Raw genomic sequence first — 19,349 nt, forward strand, 5'->3', positions numbered from 1 at the left:
CCCGGTGAAAGTCACCTTCCGTGCCCCCAGCTGGGCGGGAGGGGGGCGCGCGGGGCGCGGCCGGGATTGGAGCTCCACGGAGCCCCGCCCCTCCTGCCCGCCCGACTCAGACCCAACTTTCTCCCCCGCCCGCGCCCCGCCCCCAGCGCCGCGCTCTCCGCTCCGCTCGGCGCTCAGTCTGCGGGCCGAGCCGCCCGCTCCCGCCGCCGCCCTCAGCCCGGTGCCCACTCCGGCCCACCCCGGGACCCGCCCTGCCCGACCCGCTCGGCCGCCCGGGAAGATGCGGCTGCTCCCGGAATGGCTCCTCTTGCTCTTGGGGCCGTGGCTCCTTAGGAAGGTAAGGGTGACAGAACCAGGGCGAGGGGTCCCGGACGGGAAGAACCCTGCGTGCCAGGGGGTTCCGTGCGTCCGCCCCGCCCCCAGCACTAAACGTCCCAACTTTGTGCGCCGTGGGGGAAGCGGACAGACAGACTGCCCGCTTTAAGACTGGCATGCGCCCAGCGCAAGTTGGCTAAGGGTTAGAAGAAGGTGCGGGGTGGAGGCCGGGCTCCGATCGGCTTCAGGCGTGACGGGGGAGGGGACGAAGCGCGACCCGCGAGTGCGCCAGACAGGGAAGGAGTGCGAGACAGACAGACAAGCCAGAGGGTGTTAGCCTAGCCTTTTTTCCGTGCCTACCTTGCTCGCCCTCTTCTCTGTCTGTCCTTCCCCGTCTCACCCTCTACCTTCCCATTTCTCTTCTCCTTACTTGTCACAAAGCCAGGTAGGCTCTGAGATCCGAGCACGCCTGGCCCAGGCGCTTACACTGACCCACAGCAGCAGGGCCGAACTTGGCTACAGTCTCCATCACATTTCCCGCGGAGACACCATCTCCCCTGCACAGCCTCACAGACACACCCCCCTTTTCGTGCCTGGTGGGTGGGGGTTGTCTAGAAGCGGAGTCTCTTCCCCCACCTCCTCCCTACCCCCACCCTTCTTCACTGCCTCTTTTCCTTGGGTTTTTGGGTGAAGACCCAAAAACTAAAAAGGGCCCAGACCTCATCCTACCAGACTCTTTACTTGAAATCATCGTCAGCTTATATGCATGCTGTGCTCATACATGCCCTTGTGGAGTGTGTGGCTTAACAGCAGCCCCTGTATGCTCGCCCGTGTCCAGGGAACCCAGGCTTGGTGCACACTGGGACCCAGAGTGATGTCTCCGCTGGCGTGCAATGGAGACGCCTGCCGTCTTTGCACAGACGACTGTGCCTGCCGCACAGGGCAGCCTTCTATCTGTGCCCTGGTATGGGATCCCCATGGGTGCTCTAGACCCTGACTCCCAACTTCTTCCATTCCCAACTGGCTTAAGGACGAGCAGGTGGCTCCAGCCTTCACTCACGGACCTCAGCGGCCAGCCCCTAAGAGAGTGCAGAAGAGGCAAATTATTCTGAGACACCTGGATCCCCAGTGTCCTCAGAAATTACACTAGGGTAGAGACTGTCCCTGGGAGCTAGGAGAGTCCTCTGACTCCCCCAAGGCCACCTGCCTAGTGACCTTCATCTGATCGGGTGGAAGCTGGGGGGGGCACTGTGTGATCATTGCTATCTTTGGTGGGAGCTTCTTTTGAACCTGAGGCCCAGTGTTACCCCAGGAAGGCTGCAGGACAGGGTCAGGTCCAACAGCACAGTGTGTGAAGGGGTCAAAGAGGGAAGGATTCCATTGCCCTGATCCCCCGCCCGCCTTTGCGCCTCCACTCTCCCCCCCATCAAATGAACTCCCCCCGTGGACAGATCTGGTTTAATTTCCTTTGCCCCCTGGAGGGGAATGAAACATCTGGTGGGGACTTGAGGGAGAACAAGCGTGAGGAGATGAAAGATGGGCTCTCTCTGCCTGTGAGAAAGCAGCAGCTGTGGGGTGGCTGTGTCTGAAGGCACTTCCCTGCCATTTGGTCCAGCCTGTGGCCATGTGAGAATCTATGTCTGCTGTGTGTGCTGTGTGAACGTGGGAACTTTTGCACAGGGAATTGTGTGAAGAGATGTCTTCTCATATGGACTTGTGAGTAGGACTGTGCACATGTGCAGACCCCCCCACACACACACACACCAGGGTCTCTGATGCATTTGCATGCTGGGGCACATCTGTTGTTTGAGTGTGAGCCTGGGTTTGTGAGCATGCATCTGTGTGCTCATGGCTTTGAGTCCAGTTGAGTGTGAGCATGGATTGTGAGCCCTTGGAGATGTTCACACACCTGAATGTAAGCATTGCCCTCCTGAGTGTGCCCTCGTTCGTTCAGGGTACCTTGATGCCTGTGTTGGGCGTGGGCAAGGGCGAGATTGATGGCACTGACAGGGGTGGCATGTTTTCAAGACAGCCCCCTGGGAAATCGTGATCGTCAGTACTACCGGCCCTCCCTTCCCTCGGGAGTTCTCTGGTTTCCTCCTTTACTTCTAGGCTCCCGAGGCTCCTCTCAGGGTCGGGTGCACTTGGCTTCCATTGCCTCAGGGGCTCTGGCTCCTTGGCTGGCCTGGCAGCTTCAGGATCTTCCCAATACAGTCTTCAACTCCTTTCTGCCCATACCTCTGCCTTCCCCGCCCCTTGCCAGAGCTGCTGCCTACTGGGAGAAACAGCAGGCGATCAATAGTCACTAATCACTAATCACTAATTACTAATTAGCTGGGGGAGGGCAGAGATGGGGGCGCCTGTGGGACCCTTCAGCTCTATCCTGCCTCAGGGAAGGATTAGACCTATGCAAGTCTCCCAGTCTAGGCCAGCCACAAGCCTTGTGCCAACCCCCGCCTCACCCTCCCACCTCCTTACCTCCTCAGGCCCCCTAGCTAATCTCTGGCTGGGCCACTTAGGCACGCACAGCCTGGGCTTGGGCCCAGAGCTGCTGGCTGGGATTGGGGGGGGATCAGGGGCCGCAGCTGGGCCAGGGACACTGGAGGAGGGGGTCTGTGGTGACAGTTCCCTTGGGCCAGAGCTAGCGGCCAAGCCTCACATCCTGAATGGGAGGGGCACTTGGAAAGGTTGGACTGGGTGAGGAGCTAGCTAAGATCCAGGAGGAGGTAACCAAGGCGAAGAGATTTGGTCTTGAAGCAGAGGGAAAGCAAAGCAGTCATTGGGGTCAGGGACCCACACTTGGATAGTGGCGAGATAACCCTTGAAAGACAGCAGGTAAGGGGTGTCAGAGATGGAATAATTGCCAAGGAGCTAGGGAACTTTGGAGAGAGCGAGCCCCTATAACTCAGTTTAGACGCAGGCAAGGGGACAAGATTGACAGCAGAGGGGGTCAGGTCGCAAGGGAGAGGTTCTCTGGCTTAAGCTCAAAGGGGATCCCAGGATATACAGCAGAAGGCAAAACACACCGGGATCGGGAGCCGGAGTGCGGCCTTGAGCACTGGAAATTGGCGAGTCTCCCCTTCTCCCCACGCCTGCCCCTCCTCCACCTCTACCCCGCCCACTCCCCCTCCGGCTCAGGCTTCGGGAAATTACATCCCCGCTCCCTGGCTCCCCCCACCCCCACCGCGCCCTGGAGCCGGCGCCTTTATAGGCACATTTATTGCAATAATAAAGTGAGGCGCGGGGCGGGGGGCGGGGGGGCGGCCGTTCCCGCGGGGACCGCGCCGGCTCTAGGAAGCAGGGAAATAAAATAAAATAAAATAAAATCAAAATTCAGATAACGGTGAGCCTTGCGCAGCAGGCGGCGGGCAGGCGAACGGGTGGGGCTGTGGGGGAGAGGGCGATTGGCCCAAGGACAGAGCCCACCTCACCAGCAGGTCCTCACCCCTGCACTGTAGTAGTGTCTGAAGAGGCCTCTAAGAGGCCTTCTGCCTTCTCCCTCATCTGAATGCCTGTCCTCAAGCTCCTGTCTCTGACGATATTGCCTACCACTTCCCTTGTCCCCTATTTCCCAGTCCAGGCTTCCCCCACCCCACCTGCTAGGTCTCTATCCTCCAGTAACCTTGTCTCTACCCAATAACCATCCTCTTCCTCCCTTTCTGTTCTGCCCCATCGTGTCCCCGGCACTGTCACCCTGTCCCATCCTCTCCAGCCGGTGCTCGGTGCCCGTTTGCCATTGATCATGCCGTCCCCGTTTTAGCTGCTGTCCTGTCTATGCCCTGTCTTCATCCTTCTGGTCCCTCACCCATCAGTATCTAAGTCTCCACCCAAACACCTAGTCACCATCTCCAGTCTCTTCACTCCAGATCGTCCCTTGCGGTGTCCTCATCTCTGTACCCTAAGCTTCCACCAGCCCAGTACTCAATCCTAGACCCAGTCTATCTCTGCCCTAACACTCGCCCCTGCCTGTCCTCCCCAGCACCCCACACACATTGCCTTCATCCCAGCTCCCAGACAGACTTCACGGCTTCACCCTTCCCTGACCTGATGGTTCTCTGCTTCCAAGGACTCAGTGTGCCATTTGCTTCCCCAACCCAGACCTAAGCTGTTCCCTCCCCAAACACGGGGTGCTGTTGCCTCCCCTGATGCATCCCAAGCTCATTCTGACCCAAAGGGAAGAGAGAAGCAGTGGACTAGTCTGGAGGCCCAGGGGAGGTGCACCCTGCAATGCGGCTGAGGCCCCCCCACAGCCCTATTATTCTCCCTCCCAATTCCCAGAGTCCTGTCCCCAAAGAGCCCCTGCCTCCCCTTCTTGGTGGAGTCTGTCTAGCATCAGGAGGCAGCCTCAACTCCCCCCTCAGGTGCGTGGGCCTGCTGCCTTGGGGCAAAGTGTTCCTGGCTGAGTTCCTCCAGAACAGGCCTGAAGGAGTCAACCACCAACACCTCTGCCTCCCACCCCTGCTGACAGTCAGCCGGCTAGCCTCTCCCCTCTGCAAATGTCACTGAGCCCAATTAGTTTAATTAAACTAGCTTTCAAGTTAGAGGGGTTCCCTCCTTGGACAGCACCCGGCTTAGGCCCTTAGTCATTAGGGGGACGGACTCAGGCAAGGGGCTTCCTCACCACACATTGTCCCCCAATCCTGTGCTCCCAATCCACTGCCGAAGACTGACACCGGAAGGAGAGGGCCACAGAAATGTCATGGGGTGGGGACACTCCTCAAACTGGATTAAGAAAAGAGTGGGGGGGGGAGAGTGAAAGAGGGAGAGCAGGAGAGGGAGAGAGAGCCTGAGCGATCAAGAAAGCCAGAGGGAGGATTTTATTTTATTTTATTCCATGTTCCCATTTCTCGGCTCGTTTCCTCTCAGACTCTCGCCCCTCCCGGTCAGCCAGAGCTCCCCACCCCCAAGGTCGCTTCAGCTGCCTCCCCCCAGCTCTTCTCTCTTATCTTAGCAGTCTCCAGCAGTGGGGTGGGGGCTGTGCTACCAAAGCCCAGGGATTTGCCAGGATCACAGAAGCAGACAGCAGTTTGTCTGGGATCAGAGGTGGGGGGGACATCCTGGCACCTCTCTCTGCCCTGCCAAACCTCATTTCCACCTCATCCCCTCCTCTGAGGCTGAACCTACCAGCCCTGAGCAGTCCCAGGCTGGGTGCAGGACACAGAGTGCCAAGATGTCCTGGGAAGTAATAGCTGGAGGCATTTGGCATCCTAGCATTGAGCCAGCCGCTTTGTGGGGAGAAGGCTGGGAGAGCTGCAAATGAGACTGAACTGGAAATAGGAGAGGTCTGGTCCAGGGGGGAGAAATTGGGGTTAAGACTTCAACAACAAACACACCCTTTGCTTCCCTTGAAGCCTCACCCACTCCTACCTCTAACCGCCCCCTTCCTGGGGTTCAATCTCACCTCCTGGGGCTTCTTCCCTGCCCCTCCCCCACCCTAAGCCTCTTTCCCTAGCCCTACTCAGGTGTACCCTCCGGGTGTCAGATGCCAGCTCAAGCTTGTCTGTCTGAGTCAATCACTCTCGCCACCTCCAGCTGCCTCACCTGGGTTGGGAGGAGGGCTGGATGGGAGACGGAATAAGGGGGGCGATAAATATGTATGACGTGCGGGTGGCGGCAGCATTAATAACCCTGGGATCGCAGTGCTGCAGGGACGGAGATCAGGAGTAGAGTCTAGCCCAGCTCGGCCATTCTTGCCCCCCTGTGGGCACAGTGTACAGATTCGGGTGTATGCAAACAGAGGGGTCGCCCCTCTATCGCAGCCTGCAGGTCAGCATGCCCTGGCATTCATATACAGTGTGTGCATGCTTGTTGGAACACACACTCATTCCTGCGGTATAAACACAGACCACTGTCACTGTGGAGACACCCCCTTAGAAAGACCCTGACACATGCACAAGTAACAGGGATACAGGAAAAACGACACCTCTAGACAATCACACAGCCACCCTGTACACAGGCACACAACTACCACAGTTGCACACGCACACACAACCACAAATCGACACACAGCTTCACACACACAGACTGGGACATACGCGTAACCCACCCCCAAGCCCCCGCAATCCGAGCACAAATACACAATGGATGGGCAGCCACAAGCAGGTGGGAAGGCACACAGACAGACAGACAGACAGACAGACAGACAGACAGACAGACAGACAGACAGACAGGTACACACAGGGACTCAGCCACACGCACAGCCTCTACACAGGGAACCAGCACAGCCACACGCACAGCCTCCACAGACTGAAGCTAACCCAAACAGGACACACACACAACCATTTCAGGATAACCTCCACCCCAGGCACACGCAGAACTGCCTTTCCCAAGGGACTTGCAGGCAGGCAGAGCCCCACTCCCGGTGGTGTCTCGCCCAGGCTGACTGACACTCTGACAGGCTCTCCTCCTCTCCCTCCCCCTCTCGTGCCTGCCGGAGCAGCCTCTCCATATTTCTTCTTCTCACTCTCCATCGCTCTCTTCCAGCTCCTTCACTCCTGGCTGCCCCCTCCACACACACCCCAAGATAATTGATGGCCCGGGCCTGGCCCCGTTGCTCCCTCCTGTCGATCCATCTTGTACTCGCATCAGCGCTGTCTCCTGGATCCCTGCCACCCGAGACAGGCCAGCACGGTGGGCTGGCAGGGGGACCCCTCCACGCTAAGCAGCGGGGGACAAGAGAGGGGTGCCCTTTTTATCTCCCAGCTTCAACCGGTGGTCTGGGATTCTTGTCTGGTCAATTGGTTTTTAGAGGCCCCTCCCGGAAGCGGAAGGAAGGAGCTGGTCTCTGCAGAAGCCAGCCCTTTCCTGATGCTGGGTGTTGAGGGTGCCACGGCAGGGCCATCACTGGGAACATCACAGGACAGACTCCCCAAAAGGGTCTCCCCTTTTCCCTCCTACGCCAAAACTGGCTTCGTCTTTTCGCCCACACTGGAGCTCTGTGACAACCCAGGGATCATCAGGTCATTTTCACAGAAGCTAGGATCCAGACACATGGAGTGACTTGGTCAAGACCACAGAGCTCGAAAGGGCTACAAGGTCTAACCCAAAACACTCCTGAGCCACCGCTGCGGTCTGCCCAGTCCAGCCTCTCTCCTTTCTTCCCACACAGGCGGTCAGTGGCCAGATCGCGGAGTCAGGAAGGCCGCAGTATCTGGAACTGCGACCCGCCATGGCCGGAGGGGGCGCCCGCAGCCAACAGCTCCCGGCGCCCGGGTCTTCCGAGGGCCTGGGCACTGCGCGCTCCTGGAGCTGGGCCTGGCCCTCTAACCACACCGGGGCGCTGGCCAAGCCCGGGGCTGCCGGCGGCCTGCCCGCACCGCGCACCAAGAGGAAGCCATCCATTAAAGCGGCCCGCGCCAAGAAGATCTTCGGCTGGGGGGACTTTTACTTTCGCGTGCACACCCTCAAGTTCTCGCTGCTGGTGACCGGCAAGATCGTGGACCATGTGAACGGCACCTTCAGTGTGTACTTCCGTCACAATTCGTCCAGCTTGGGTAACCTGAGTGTCAGCATCGTGCCGCCCTCCAAGCGCGTGGAGTTCGGGGGCGTCTGGCTGCCTGGGCCTGCCCCCCATCCTCTGCAGTCTACGCTGGCACTGGAAGGGATGCTGCCTGGACTGGGGCCCCCTCTGGGGATGCCGGGGCAGGGGCTGGGGGGCAACCTTGGCGGCGCACTGGCGGGCCCACTCGGAGGCGCTCTGGGAGTGCCGGGAGCCAAGGAGTCCCGCGCTTTTAATTGCCACGTGGAATACGAGAAGACAAACCGCGCTCGCAAGCACCGCCCGTGCCTGTATGACCCCTCGCAGGTGTGCTTCACCGAGCACACGCAGAGCCAGGCCGCCTGGCTCTGTGCCAAGCCCTTCAAAGTCATCTGCATCTTCGTCTCCTTCCTCAGTTTTGACTACAAACTGGTGCAGAAGGTGTGCCCAGACTATAACTTCCAGAGTGAGCATCCCTACTTTGGGTAGCGCCCCTGGCCTGAGCCCCCCACTACATCGCAGCCTCGCTAGGTGGGACCCTTCCCTGTACCCCATGCTCCTGTGACTGCCCCCACTTCTTCCACTGTGGGTCGGGTGGAGGAAAACACCCTTCCCCGGGACTATCAGCCAGCGTGGTCCTCCATTTCCTTTTGGCCCTGAGTGTCCCCGAGGCTGGGGTGGTCTCAAGCGCTAATTTGGAGGGGCAAGAGCACAGCCCCAGAGTGGGCGGGCTTGGAGGCTTTCTTAGGGTTCCCTATGAATACGTATTGGTTCCCCTTCTGTCCACCCTGCAGCTTTAATGACGCCTGGCCTGACCCTCTTTCTTACCCCAAGCGCGCTGGTCCTACCCACCCCGCAAGACTGTAAAAGGCTACAAGCCCCAGCCCACCTAGCCCCTTCCCTTTCGGCGTGCCCTGTGTCAGCCCCCTTTCCTGCCAACCTTACTGAAGTAAAAGTCCTGAGCAGGGGTCTCTGCCCCCCACCCTACCTCCGTCCCTCCCTCCCGCGCCCGCTCGCCCGCCCACCTGCAGCCCGGCTCCACCTGCCCTCTCTGGCTGCTCGGTGATATTTTTTTTCTACGCCAAAACAGACGGGAAAGAGAACAAAATAAAGTGAAATCCAATACTAGCCTGTGTGAGACCTTTGTAGGAAAGGGGGCCGGGCAGGTGTGGGTTTTGTCTGGTAGAGGCTGAGCCCAGGCCTCCTTTCTTGACGGCTGTTGGGGAAACCGAGGCAAAGGCTAACAAACTCAGCACTTTGTGTCTATCTGAGACCTCAAATGGGTGAAAGTCAGCCCAGGTGGGGCTTGTCCTTCAAAGGAGAGTGAGTGGTAGTAGAGGCAGATAGAGTGGGGATTAAACCTAAAGTGAGACTTCCGGCGGTGTATTTGGGAGACCTAGGGGGAGGGAGAAGCTGGGACAGTGTAGGCCGAGCGCAGAAAGCCCGCTAAGCTCCACGAGGCTGGAGGGAAGAGGCAGGTTGGGAGGGAAGGGGAACGGTGTTTGCGGCATCTGGAGTCATCGATCTTCCTTTCCCTTCCTAATTTCGTGGGCGCTGAGTTTGCAGACGGATGAGCGAGGAGGAGAGCGCTGGGATGGGGTGATGGGGGAAGGGACGGTGCAGGTTTGGAGGGCGGGGCAGAGTCGCTGCTGGTAGCCGCTAGCAAACAGCCCCCTTCAGCCAGCTGCCCACCCCCTCCACCTCCGCCTTCAGCTCCCTCCTGCAACCTCGGCTGCTAATTTTATCCGCCCCCAACCCTGGCCAGGGCGTTAATTGGCTGCTGCTTCATTAGCAGTTCTCAAGCTTAGCAGCCCCCTCCCTTGGGGACCCCTGACTGGGGCTTGGGGCGGGGGTACAGACAAGCTGAGGCACAGTCTCTCTTCAGCCAGACTTCACTGGAGTCCCTGGTAAAGGTGCCCACAGAGGAGAGAGCGGTGCCCTCCACAGGGTGGCCCACAGCTCAGTCGGATACTGAGTAGAGAGGCGGATCTGACGGAAAACTCACGGGCAGGCAGTAAGTATCTGGAGCTGGGGATGTAGCTCTTACCCTGGGTTCAACACACAGTAAATGACAGGAGGGTAAGAGCCTGTTGGGGTGGGAGGAGGAAGATGGGAGTGTTAGCTACCCGGGCCTGCTATGGAGTCACCTGGAGAACTGAAGCTGTGGAGGGACAGCAGTCAGCACTGAAGACACTGAGCCCTCGTGGGAGACCCCGGGGGCAACGCCCAGGGTGCGAAGACCGGAACCAGCAGGCTTTGGCCTCAGACCCCTCACCTGCAACTCCACAATAAAGTAGCATGTGTTCGTATGTGAGACCCTAGATTCTGTCTGTAGCACCAAGAGGAAAACAGAACAAAACCGAGCTCACAGTGGAGACTGCGTGTCCTTCCTTGGATGATCCTCTCCCTGTCACTCACAAACATTCCTCCTCCAAGGCTCTGTCCTCCCACTCCTAGTGTATGTGAAAACAAAATGAGGTGTCAGGAGTTGTCACTGATTACCCAGTGAGCCAGCCCTGCCTCTCCAGGGCTAAAGGCATAGCTCAGTGTCTATAAAATGGCTGTGTGGGGCAGTGAGTCTCAAAAATACGGCTTACTGGAACCCCAAGAGCAGTTTGCCTGTGCGTCTTCGATGGCTGACTTTGAACTAGAGGTTTTAAGATGTCCCCAGCTCACGTAGACTCTTCCCCTGGAGAAGTCAGGGAGTCCTCCACGATTACTCAGGTCAGTTTCAGGACCTCGGTGACTGCTGGGATATCATGCAAATAAGCAGTGACATGCAACAAGTGTGACAGGAGGAGAAGGCTCACTCTGCTCTCAGCAGAGGTGGACCTGGACGGTGACGGAAGCAGGTTTGTGAGCTAGGAGATCAATCCACAGGGGACTTTGTTCACGGGCAAAACTCCATTTAATCCGAACCATGAACTCCCTTTTTATGTTTGGGGGGTGGGGTGTGACAGGCTCACTTGTGTCCACTGGCCTCCAGCTTCATGTGTAGCTAGATGAGGCTAGCCTTGAACTCCTAGCCTTCCTGCCTCCACTTCCCGTAGTGCTGGGATGACAAGCATGGCCCATCACGAGCATTTTACCGGGGTTTTACAAGCGAAGAAACCAAGGACCAGCGAGGCTATTTTGCTGTAATCCCAAATAGAAGATTTGGGTCTTCTATGGTTTCAAAGTATATCGGCTTCCACTGTGTCAAAGTTCTTTACTCTGTGTGTGTGTCTCTGAACCTCCCAGAGGACGTTATAGTGCTGGCTACTTGGTAGGCTCAAGCCAAACCAAAAAAAAAAAAAAAACCAACAAAAAAACGAACAAACAAACCAAAAAGCGCTTGTCTGGACAACTGGTAGGAAAAACGACAACAACAACACAATAATAACAACCCTGAACTTGAAGACCCTTTCAGGCAACCCAGAGGTACAGATGAGAAAGAAGGATTAAGAAAAACTACAATTCCCAGAAGGCCATTTTCTAAAGACCGGCGATGCGCATGCGCATGCAACTCCCCTTTAGCTCCGGCTTCGCGGGGGTATTTTCTCGCGCATGCGCCCTAAGACAAGTCGGCTTCCGACCCCCCCCTCCCTTTTACTACTCCGGACCAGAGTTGGTGGCTGGTTCTGCTGTGACCTCTGGTAGCGATGGTACCCTTCTCTTTGCTTTGGACCACTCGGGTAAGGACGGGGGTATGGATGTTGGATGGCCAGTGGAAAGGCCCACCCCACTTTAGTTCCTTTTCACAAAGTGGGGTTCCCCTGGCTCCTTCACCGCACGTGTTCCGGGGCCTCGGGGAGCGGATGCTTAAGCAGGAAACCCCTGAGCCTCCTGGGCTCACGTGCGGTGCCTGGGCTCCTAGTCCTGGCGATCGAACGTCCCAGGGTCGGTGATCGCCCGGTTCCCATGCTCCAGGTAAAGGTCCGGAGACCCTGTGTTAGCAGTGTCCCAGCGAACAAGTGGGGTTCCCGGCTCCGATGTGCTAGTTTAATTTTTCCCGCCAGCTCTGAGCTGTGGAAATGATGCAACCGGGCCTCCGTGCTTTCATCAGGCAGGGGTCCCGCTGCAGCGTGGGCGGAAGGAAGTAGGGAGGTGTTCTGTGTGTGTGTGATAAAATTAAGATTTTTGACTTCCCTCTGGGCAAACACCTTCCCTCTACCCCCACTCCCTCCAGTACACACCTCTTCCAAGAGCTGCTTAAAAGTCTATTTAGCCGGGCGTTGGTGGCACACGCCTTTAATCCCAGCACTTGGGAGGCAGAGGCAGGCGGATCTCTGTGAGTTCGAGGCCAGCCTGGTCTACAGAGTGAGTTCCAGGACAGCCTCCAAAGCCACAGAGAAACCCTGTCTCGAAAAACCAAAAAAAAAAAAAAAAAAAAGTCTATTCAACTTTGGTTGCTTTGGAAACTACCCTACAGCCTGTGGCGTGTAAGCCCTGTTAACTTGCTGTCTTCTCTCGTTGGGGTAGTCTCTTATGGAGGCCCTGCACAAGGTCCCTCCCCCATTATGTTCATGAACCTTTTGCCTACATGTATGGATGTGCATCGCATGCATGTCCAGGTACCCACAGAGTTCAAGAGGGCATGGATCCCCTGGAACTGGAGTTACAGATGGTTGTGAGCTGCCTGGGTGCTGGGAGCTGAACCTCTGCCCTTTGTCCTGTCCAAGAGCAACAAGTGGCCTTAACCACTGAACCATCTCTCCAGGCTCAGGAAGGCCCTCCTGGGGAGACCCTGGAATCTAGTCTCTCTAGTGGATTTGCTGTGTGACCTTGCAGGGGGACTCACATGGTGAGATGGAGATCTGGTGGGGGTTGAGTAGAGCTGATCAGAACTGCCCTTTGGATACTGATCTGAACCTTGACTCTAGAACTTGCTTTTCAAGGTGAAGGTGGGGGTGGTGAGAACTGAGTTGGCTAGCTGGACCAGGCTGCCTGCTTAGCCAGAGGGCTGTCTGTACCCATGGTGGAGGGTAATTGGGAGAGGTCTGGACAATTTTTAATCAAATCCTGGCTCTTCTGCCCTAACCCTCTGCAGAGATGTGGTCAGCTGGTCTGGATGGCTGCTCGGGCTCAGCACAGTAAGGTGGCCCAGACACAGGCTGGGGAAGCAGCTGGAGGCTGGACAGGCCAGGAGACTTTGGCAGAGAGTGACCCTGAGATGTGGGAGCTACTCCAGAGAGAGAAGGACAGGCAGTGTCGTGGCCTGGAGCTCATCGCCTCAGAGGTAGGGAATGAGGATATGGGCCAAGGAGTGAAAACCAGGAAATAACACATCGTCTTACTGACGTTTCTCCTGGGCTTTCTCCCTCTTTGTACTATCCCTGAAACATTAAGCAGGACCCGTCCAGTATATGGGGCTGGGGCACCAGGGAGCTTCCAGAGCCCCTACAGTTTCATCTCTTCCTTACTTCTCTTGTCAGAAGAAAGAGGAAACACGGGTTGAGTGCACTGCACTGGTAGCCTTCCTGGGGCCACCCGTCATGGTGGCTGAGTTTTTGAGAATGCTGCTTCTGGCCTTGCCTCATGCCTGGCAAGGAGCCCAGAGTGCACAGAGCTTTTTATGCATCCTGTCTCCATCCCCTCCAGCCTGTGGGCTCTGATGGGTGGGACTGTGGCAAGGGGCTCATCGCCTCTGACATTGCCCCCCACCACCCCAGAACTTCTGCAGCCGAGCGGCGCTGGAGGCCCTGGGGTCCTGTCTGAACAACAAGTACTCGGAAGGTTATCCTGGCAAGAGGTGAGGGCTAGACCGAAGGGCTGGAGGGCAGCATCAGGGATGGCACTCCTAGTGGCGGGACCCTCTTAAACCCCATCGGTGCTTATGGGGCAGTGGCCTTCCCAGCCCTTGGCTTTTCTCTGTGCCCTTATGTACCCTCTCCATGGTAGATACTATGGAGGAGCAGAAGTTGTGGATGAGATCGAGTTGCTCTGCCAGCGCCGGGCCTTGGAAGCCTTTGATCTGGACCCTGCGCAGTGGGGAGTCAATGTGCAGCCGTACTCGGGATCCCCAGCCAATCTGGCTGCTTACACGGCTCTTCTTCAACCCCATGATCGGATCATGGGGTTGGATCTGCCCGATGGGGGCCAGTGAGTATGGATAAGTAAAGGGTTTGGTGGGCAGCGATGACAAAGACAAGAGTTATTAATACAATCAGGCACCTGTCCCGTGTTAAAGCCTAGGAGGCTGGGGCAAGGGAGAAGCAGTGTTTCAGGGACAGGCCTTGGAGGTGGGCTGGAAGTGACTGGTTAAGTCAGGTTATTTCACTCAGAGATCTCTTTCCTTTCTAGCCTCACTCATGGCTACATGTCTGATGTCAAGCGGATCTCTGCCACGTCCATCTTCTTCGAATCTATGCCCTATAAACTCAATGTAAGTGTTCTAGGGGCCTGGGCACTTGGCCCTGATGGTTTGTTCTTGGCCAGTGGGCGGACCTGGAGGTCTGGGCAGCCTTCAGCATGAGCTCCACCTGCTGCCACCTCAGGGCTTTAGCTGGTTGTCTGTCTATCCAGCCCCAAACTGGCCTCATTGACTACGACCAGCTGGCGTTGACTGCTCGGCTTTTCCGGCCACGGCTCATCATAGCTGGTACTAGTGCCTACGCCCGTCTCATTGACTATGCCCGCATGAGAGAGGTTGGTGAGGGGCTGGACATCAAGCACACACCCCCCGCTGGGGGCGGGGCTGGGAAGGACGACTCCCCTGTATACACTGTTTGGGTCTTCCCCGGGCTGAGACGTGTCTCTCTACGTGCCCAGGTGTGTGATGAGGTCAAGGCACACCTACTGGCAGACATGGCCCATATCAGTGGCCTTGTGGCTGCCAAGGTGATCCCGTCACCTTTCAAGTATGCGGACATTGTCACCACCACCACTCACAAGACTCTTCGAGGGGCCAGGTCAGCATTCCCTGGGGTTAAGACCTTGCTAGGGGACTTGGATGGAGTGAGGTTGACCCCTTTAACCACTGGGATCCAGTGCCCCGAGCACAGTTGAGGGGACTCGAGCCTCGGTGTCTAAACCGGCTATCTCCTCACCATCTCTTGTCCGTTACGGGCTTAGATCCCGACTGCCTGTCTTCCGTGTAGGTCAGGACTCATCTTTTATCGGAAGGGAGTGCGGACCGTAGACCCCAAGACTGGCCGAGAGATCCCTTACACCTTTGAGGACCGAATCAACTTTGCTGTGTTCCCGTCCTTACAGGGAGGGCCCCACAACCATGCCATTGCTGCAGTAGCTGTGGCTCTCAAGCAGGTCGGGTTGGGGTGCATTGCTCTGGAGGCTCTGCCTCCTTGTGGCTGAGACCGACGGAAAGGAGGTGGCTGGGGCGGGAGGCGGCATGGCTTGCTGGGTACAAGTACTAGACAGGGCCCCTGCTCAGCCCGGGGTGACGGGCCACTGTCTCACCTGTAGGCCTGCACCCCCATGTTCCGGGAGTACGCCTTACAGGTGCTGAGGAATGCTCAGGCCATGGCTGATGCCCTGCTAAAGCGAGGCTACTCGCTGGTGTCCGGTAAGCCAGTGGATGGGTGAAGACCTTTGTGGCCTCGGGCAGAGACCTGGGTGCCCCAACCCCCATCCCTGTCCCCTCAGGTGGCACTGACACGCACCTGGTGCTGGTGGACCTGCGACCCAAGGGCCTGGATGGAGCCCGAGCTGAGCGCGTGTTGGAGCTTGTGTCCATCACGGCCAACAAGAACACCTGTCCTGGAGACCGCAGTGCCATTACTCCCGGGGGCCTGAGGCTTGGTGAGACCTGCGGTCTGAGGAGGGAAGGGTTTCCACGCTGGGGGTTAGTTGCCTGTGGTGATCCTGACTGCGAATTGCCTGTCTCTGCTCTCTCTCCCAGGTGCCCCGGCACTGACTTCTCGGCAGTTCCGAGAGGATGACTTCCGTAGGGTCGTTGATTTTATCGATGAAGGAGTCAACATTGGCTTGGATGTGAAGCGTAAGACTGGTGAGGAACCCCAAACACCCCCAGCCGAGCAGTTTTCACCATCCGTCTGTCTGTCTGTCCCAGCTCACCCCCCTGCCTAGAGCTCTGACCATCTTTTCACACCTGTTTTTGTTTTCAGCCAAGCTCCAGGATTTCAAATCCTTCCTGCTCAAAGACGCAGAAACAAGTCAGCGTCTGGCCAACCTCAGGGAACAAGTGGAGCGCTTTGCCAGGGCCTTCCCGATGCCCGGGTTTGATGAACGCTGAGGACCCGGGGACCAAGGCCCAACACTGGAAGTTAACCCTTCTTTCTGCCTACCTGGACCACAAAAATGACATCACTGATCTTTCTGGGTTTCGGTGGAGGGAGGGAGGGAGGCCTTCCGTTTAGGGCAAGAGCCAGGTATCTGTTTTGTAGCCATTTCTAGAGGTCCCCAACACACACGTGAGACAGGGTCTCACTTAGCTGAGGCTGGCCTTGAACTGACCCTCCTACCTCCATTTCCCAAGTGTAGGTATGCACCATCACACCCAGCTTCACCCTCCCGACGCTGGCTGCTCCAACCCTCTGCCTTCTCTCAGTGTTACAGACTCTCGCTCTTTCTTGGGGAGGGGGAGTTGCGTGCAGAGCCAGAGGAAGGGGTGGGTAGGCACTCTCCTTCCTGTTTTTATCTAATAAAATGCTAACCTGCCCGGAGTTCCTATTATTGTGGGAGGGGTCCCCTGGGCCAACATGTATTTCTCCTTCCCTCCCGCCACCACTAGGACCCCCGGGGCTGTAGCCTCCTCTCTCTGTCTCTGATCAGAGCCGACACCAGACGTGATTAGCAGGCGCAGCAAATTCAATTTGTTAAATGAAATTGTATTTTGCCCACGGCTGCTTCTGTTTGATCCCCAGGGACTGAGGAGCAAGGGAAGGGAGGGGTAGGGAAAAGCAGGGAGGCCCAGGTGCAAGGTGGGAGGGGGTGTCGTTGAAGGTGGGCACAGGCTTAGGCAGGAGAGCAACACTCCTCATGGTGGAGGCCCATCCTAGGCAGACTTGGGTAGACGGGATGAGCCCAGCCGAGCCTGGGCAGCTGCTCCCCCAAGCCTGGCTCAAAACTTGCCCTAACGTGGGGCCTGCCACGTCGCTTGGCACTCAGGCCCCTGCTTGCTGTTGGCACACGTCTGACACGCTCAACACGTAGCCTGTGCCACACCCAGTTAGCTGTAGGGGGGTAGGAGGAGAGGAATTGGCTTGGGCCTTTTGGGTCGATCCCAGCTTCTGCCTGAAGTCTTGGCTCCCCACCCCCACCGTGGGACTCAAGCTGAGGGTCAGAGGTTCTTCCTCTACTGGGAGCAAGGGTGGGGGTGGGGCCACCTCCCGTCCCGTCCGCGTGGGAATCTAGCCCATGAAGCAAAGGCTGGACAGTGTCGCCAGACTGACGAGCTAGGGTCTGAGGCCAGGGATGGGAGAAAAGCCATACATGGGCCTCTCGCTCTGCCTTAGAAGTCTGGCCGGTCCTTCTTCAGCTTCTTGTAGTCAGTGGAAACAGCAAGGAACTATGGAGAGGAAGAAGAACTGGAGTCTCTCTTGCCCCCTTTTGTTGTGTGGGGTGCAGATCTAGGGCCTAGCGAGGGGCAGGGAGGGGAGCACTTTAGGTCCAGTTACCTTGTACTGGTCATTGGGACTCATGCGGTTCCAGGGCTCAGGGTTGTTCTTTCTGTCCCAACTGTAACGGGAATAGGAAGGTTAGGGTCCCTTCTGGGATCTGGACACTGACATTAAACAAACCCTCACAGTCCAGAACGACAGTGTAGCCCTTAGATTTCCCAGGGTTCCTGCCTCCCCTAGACTCTGCTCAGAGCAGAGGCCTGGGAACCAGGAGAAACCCTGAGGAGTGGCAGGACTTAAGTGGTGTCTCAGACTCCGGGGGCAGGGTGGGTAGGTGTTTTAACCCCACTGCCAGACCTCCAGCACTTGTGGGCAGGTGTAGAGGTGCCTAAAAGCCAGACATGGCCAGTAGAGCTGTGTCGCCATGGCAACCCTGTGGCGAGCTGGGCTGGGAATTCCAGATGCCCCACGTGGCTGGCCACTGACAAGTGAGCCCCCAGGTGGTCCAGACGGGGGTGGGGGTCTCTCCGGTCAGGTGTTCCTCCCTCCGATGCTGGGTGGTACGATGGAGATAGGGAACCAGGCACTGCATCCCTTCCCTCTAGGATCACCCATTTCCATCATTCCTCAGCAGTCCCGTTTGGCTCCGCCCAGGACCCCTGCTTGCCTCCCAAACCCCCGTAGTTACCAGACATCCGGGCTACGCAGTGCGAGTCGCAGCAAATAGAGCCCAGCACTGCCCATGCCCAAGCAGATGAAGCCAATCATTGGGATGAGCTGCAGGAAGAACCAGGTGCTCTGAGGGTCTGAACTCCACAGGTCCCACTCACCCGGTGCCAGCGTTTCCTTTTATCTTTATGCAAGGTCTGGTGACACCCTCCCGTTTGGGAGCGAGACCTGAAGCCTACAACCACATTTTCACCGTACTCTCCCTTCCTCTGAGATGATCCTGCCCAAGGAAGATTCCAGGGACATGGGATATATTACAGATAGAATGTGGGATGTCCCTGGAAGATTTTGGAGCATTAAGGAAGCCAGACAGGAGGCAGGGTTTAGGGGTTCTTGAGAGGTGGGGTGGCAGGAGGGAAGTTAGAGTCTGGGGACTGAACTCACCCCGGGGTGTCTTTTTATCTGCCGGTAGAAGCGGGCCCCTGCACTGGTTCCTGCCATCTTTCTCCAGTGTCTAGGCTCTAGTGGATCTGCTCTATTCCTCCCCCTGGGGTACCGCCCCCCATCGGGGAGGGGTCAGCCTAGCCCAGTCAGCCCCACCCAGCTGGTTTCTTCCCAGCAGTGGCAAAGAAGGCTGGAGATAGTTGGGGAGCCTTGAAGTTTCTCCTTCCCAACTCTCTCTTACTGATGGGCGAACCCCGGCCTACGAGACACCATTATACTTTTGGGTCTTTGGGTATCTGGAGGAGGGACCAAGGAACAGTGACGGGCATCTATCTACAGCACTTTCTCTACACCCGGACCCAGAGCCTCCCAGGAGCTAGCAGGCCTTCAGAACAGAGTTCTCTCTCAGCCATACTGAGCAGAAGGGGGGCAAGTGAGCATTGCTAGTGACTGCCAGCCCTCTTGTTCTGGGCAGGCGTAGTTAGGGACAGAGGGTGTAGGTCTAGGAGTCTCTGCACTGCTCCAGATGTAAGACTGGGGCAGTTTAGGGACTTGAGACGTGAAGGTAGAATTCTCTCCAAGGAGGCCACCGTACACATCTCTGGCTTTGGGATTCGAGTTCTGAATGAAGGAAGTGGATTTAGAAAGAAACAGGAAAGAGAACAGTCAACTCAGGTATATGCTCTATTGCCAGGGCAGGAAGTTTCCCACCCTCCATCTTTGGAGGACTGGTTTGGGGACGGGGTGAGCTTCATATTCTCACTCCCATGTTAATTCCCATCACCCCCTCCGCTTGGCTTCCACGGCTGTATCCTGCGAAACTCCCCCATCTCTTCCCTAAAGAACTCGTCCTCTGGTGGGCACCTGCTGGGATGAGCTGTGTACCCGCCACCTCCTCCCTACGGCCCTTCCTGAGGGGCCCC

At 57.3% G+C, this 19,349-nt stretch overlaps 3 protein-coding genes across 4 annotated transcripts; 2 read left to right on the forward strand and 1 right to left on the reverse strand.

Moving 5' to 3' along the window:
- The first annotated feature begins 158 nt into the window (after positions 1-158).
- Nxph4 (neurexophilin 4) lies at positions 159-8,920 on the forward strand. Its single transcript, XM_005079748.4, has 2 exons — positions 159-337; positions 7,424-8,920. Exons 1-2 carry the CDS (start codon positions 281-283, stop codon positions 8,279-8,281), a joined length of 915 nt encoding a protein of 304 aa, XP_005079805.1. The 5' UTR covers positions 159-280; the 3' UTR covers positions 8,282-8,920.
- A 2,402-nt stretch (positions 8,921-11,322) lies between these two features.
- Positions 11,323-16,411, forward strand: Shmt2 (serine hydroxymethyltransferase 2). The gene is made up of 12 exons (XM_005079750.4): positions 11,323-11,466; positions 12,822-13,010; positions 13,444-13,523; positions 13,673-13,873; positions 14,075-14,156; positions 14,297-14,419; positions 14,543-14,682; positions 14,872-15,037; positions 15,197-15,296; positions 15,377-15,532; positions 15,633-15,740; positions 15,859-16,411. The coding sequence occupies exons 1-12, from the start codon at positions 11,434-11,436 to the stop codon at positions 15,984-15,986; spliced, it is 1,506 nt and encodes a 501-aa protein (XP_005079807.1). The 5' UTR covers positions 11,323-11,433; the 3' UTR covers positions 15,987-16,411.
- A 149-nt stretch (positions 16,412-16,560) lies between these two features.
- Ndufa4l2 (NDUFA4 mitochondrial complex associated like 2) lies at positions 16,561-18,596 on the reverse strand. 2 transcript variants are annotated; one of them, XM_040754735.1, is made up of 5 exons: positions 18,427-18,587; positions 18,002-18,090; positions 17,371-17,431; positions 17,186-17,261; positions 16,561-16,926 (listed from the first exon to the last, which is right to left on the reverse strand). In XM_040754735.1, exons 1-4 carry the CDS (start codon positions 18,481-18,483, stop codon positions 17,205-17,207), a joined length of 264 nt encoding a protein of 87 aa, XP_040610669.1. In that variant the 5' UTR covers positions 18,484-18,587; the 3' UTR covers positions 16,561-16,926; positions 17,186-17,204. The 2 variants fall into 2 exon arrangements, with proteins under 2 accessions (XP_040610669.1, XP_040610668.1); XM_040754734.1 differs by having other exon boundaries at positions 16,561-17,261; positions 18,427-18,596.
- Between the last annotated feature and the right edge of the window lie 753 nt (positions 18,597-19,349).

This window comes from Mesocricetus auratus, unplaced genomic scaffold, assembly GCF_017639785.1.
Source record: "Mesocricetus auratus isolate SY011 unplaced genomic scaffold, BCM_Maur_2.0 Super-Scaffold_100011, whole genome shotgun sequence".
Taxonomy (NCBI): Eukaryota; Metazoa; Chordata; class Mammalia; order Rodentia; family Cricetidae; genus Mesocricetus; species Mesocricetus auratus.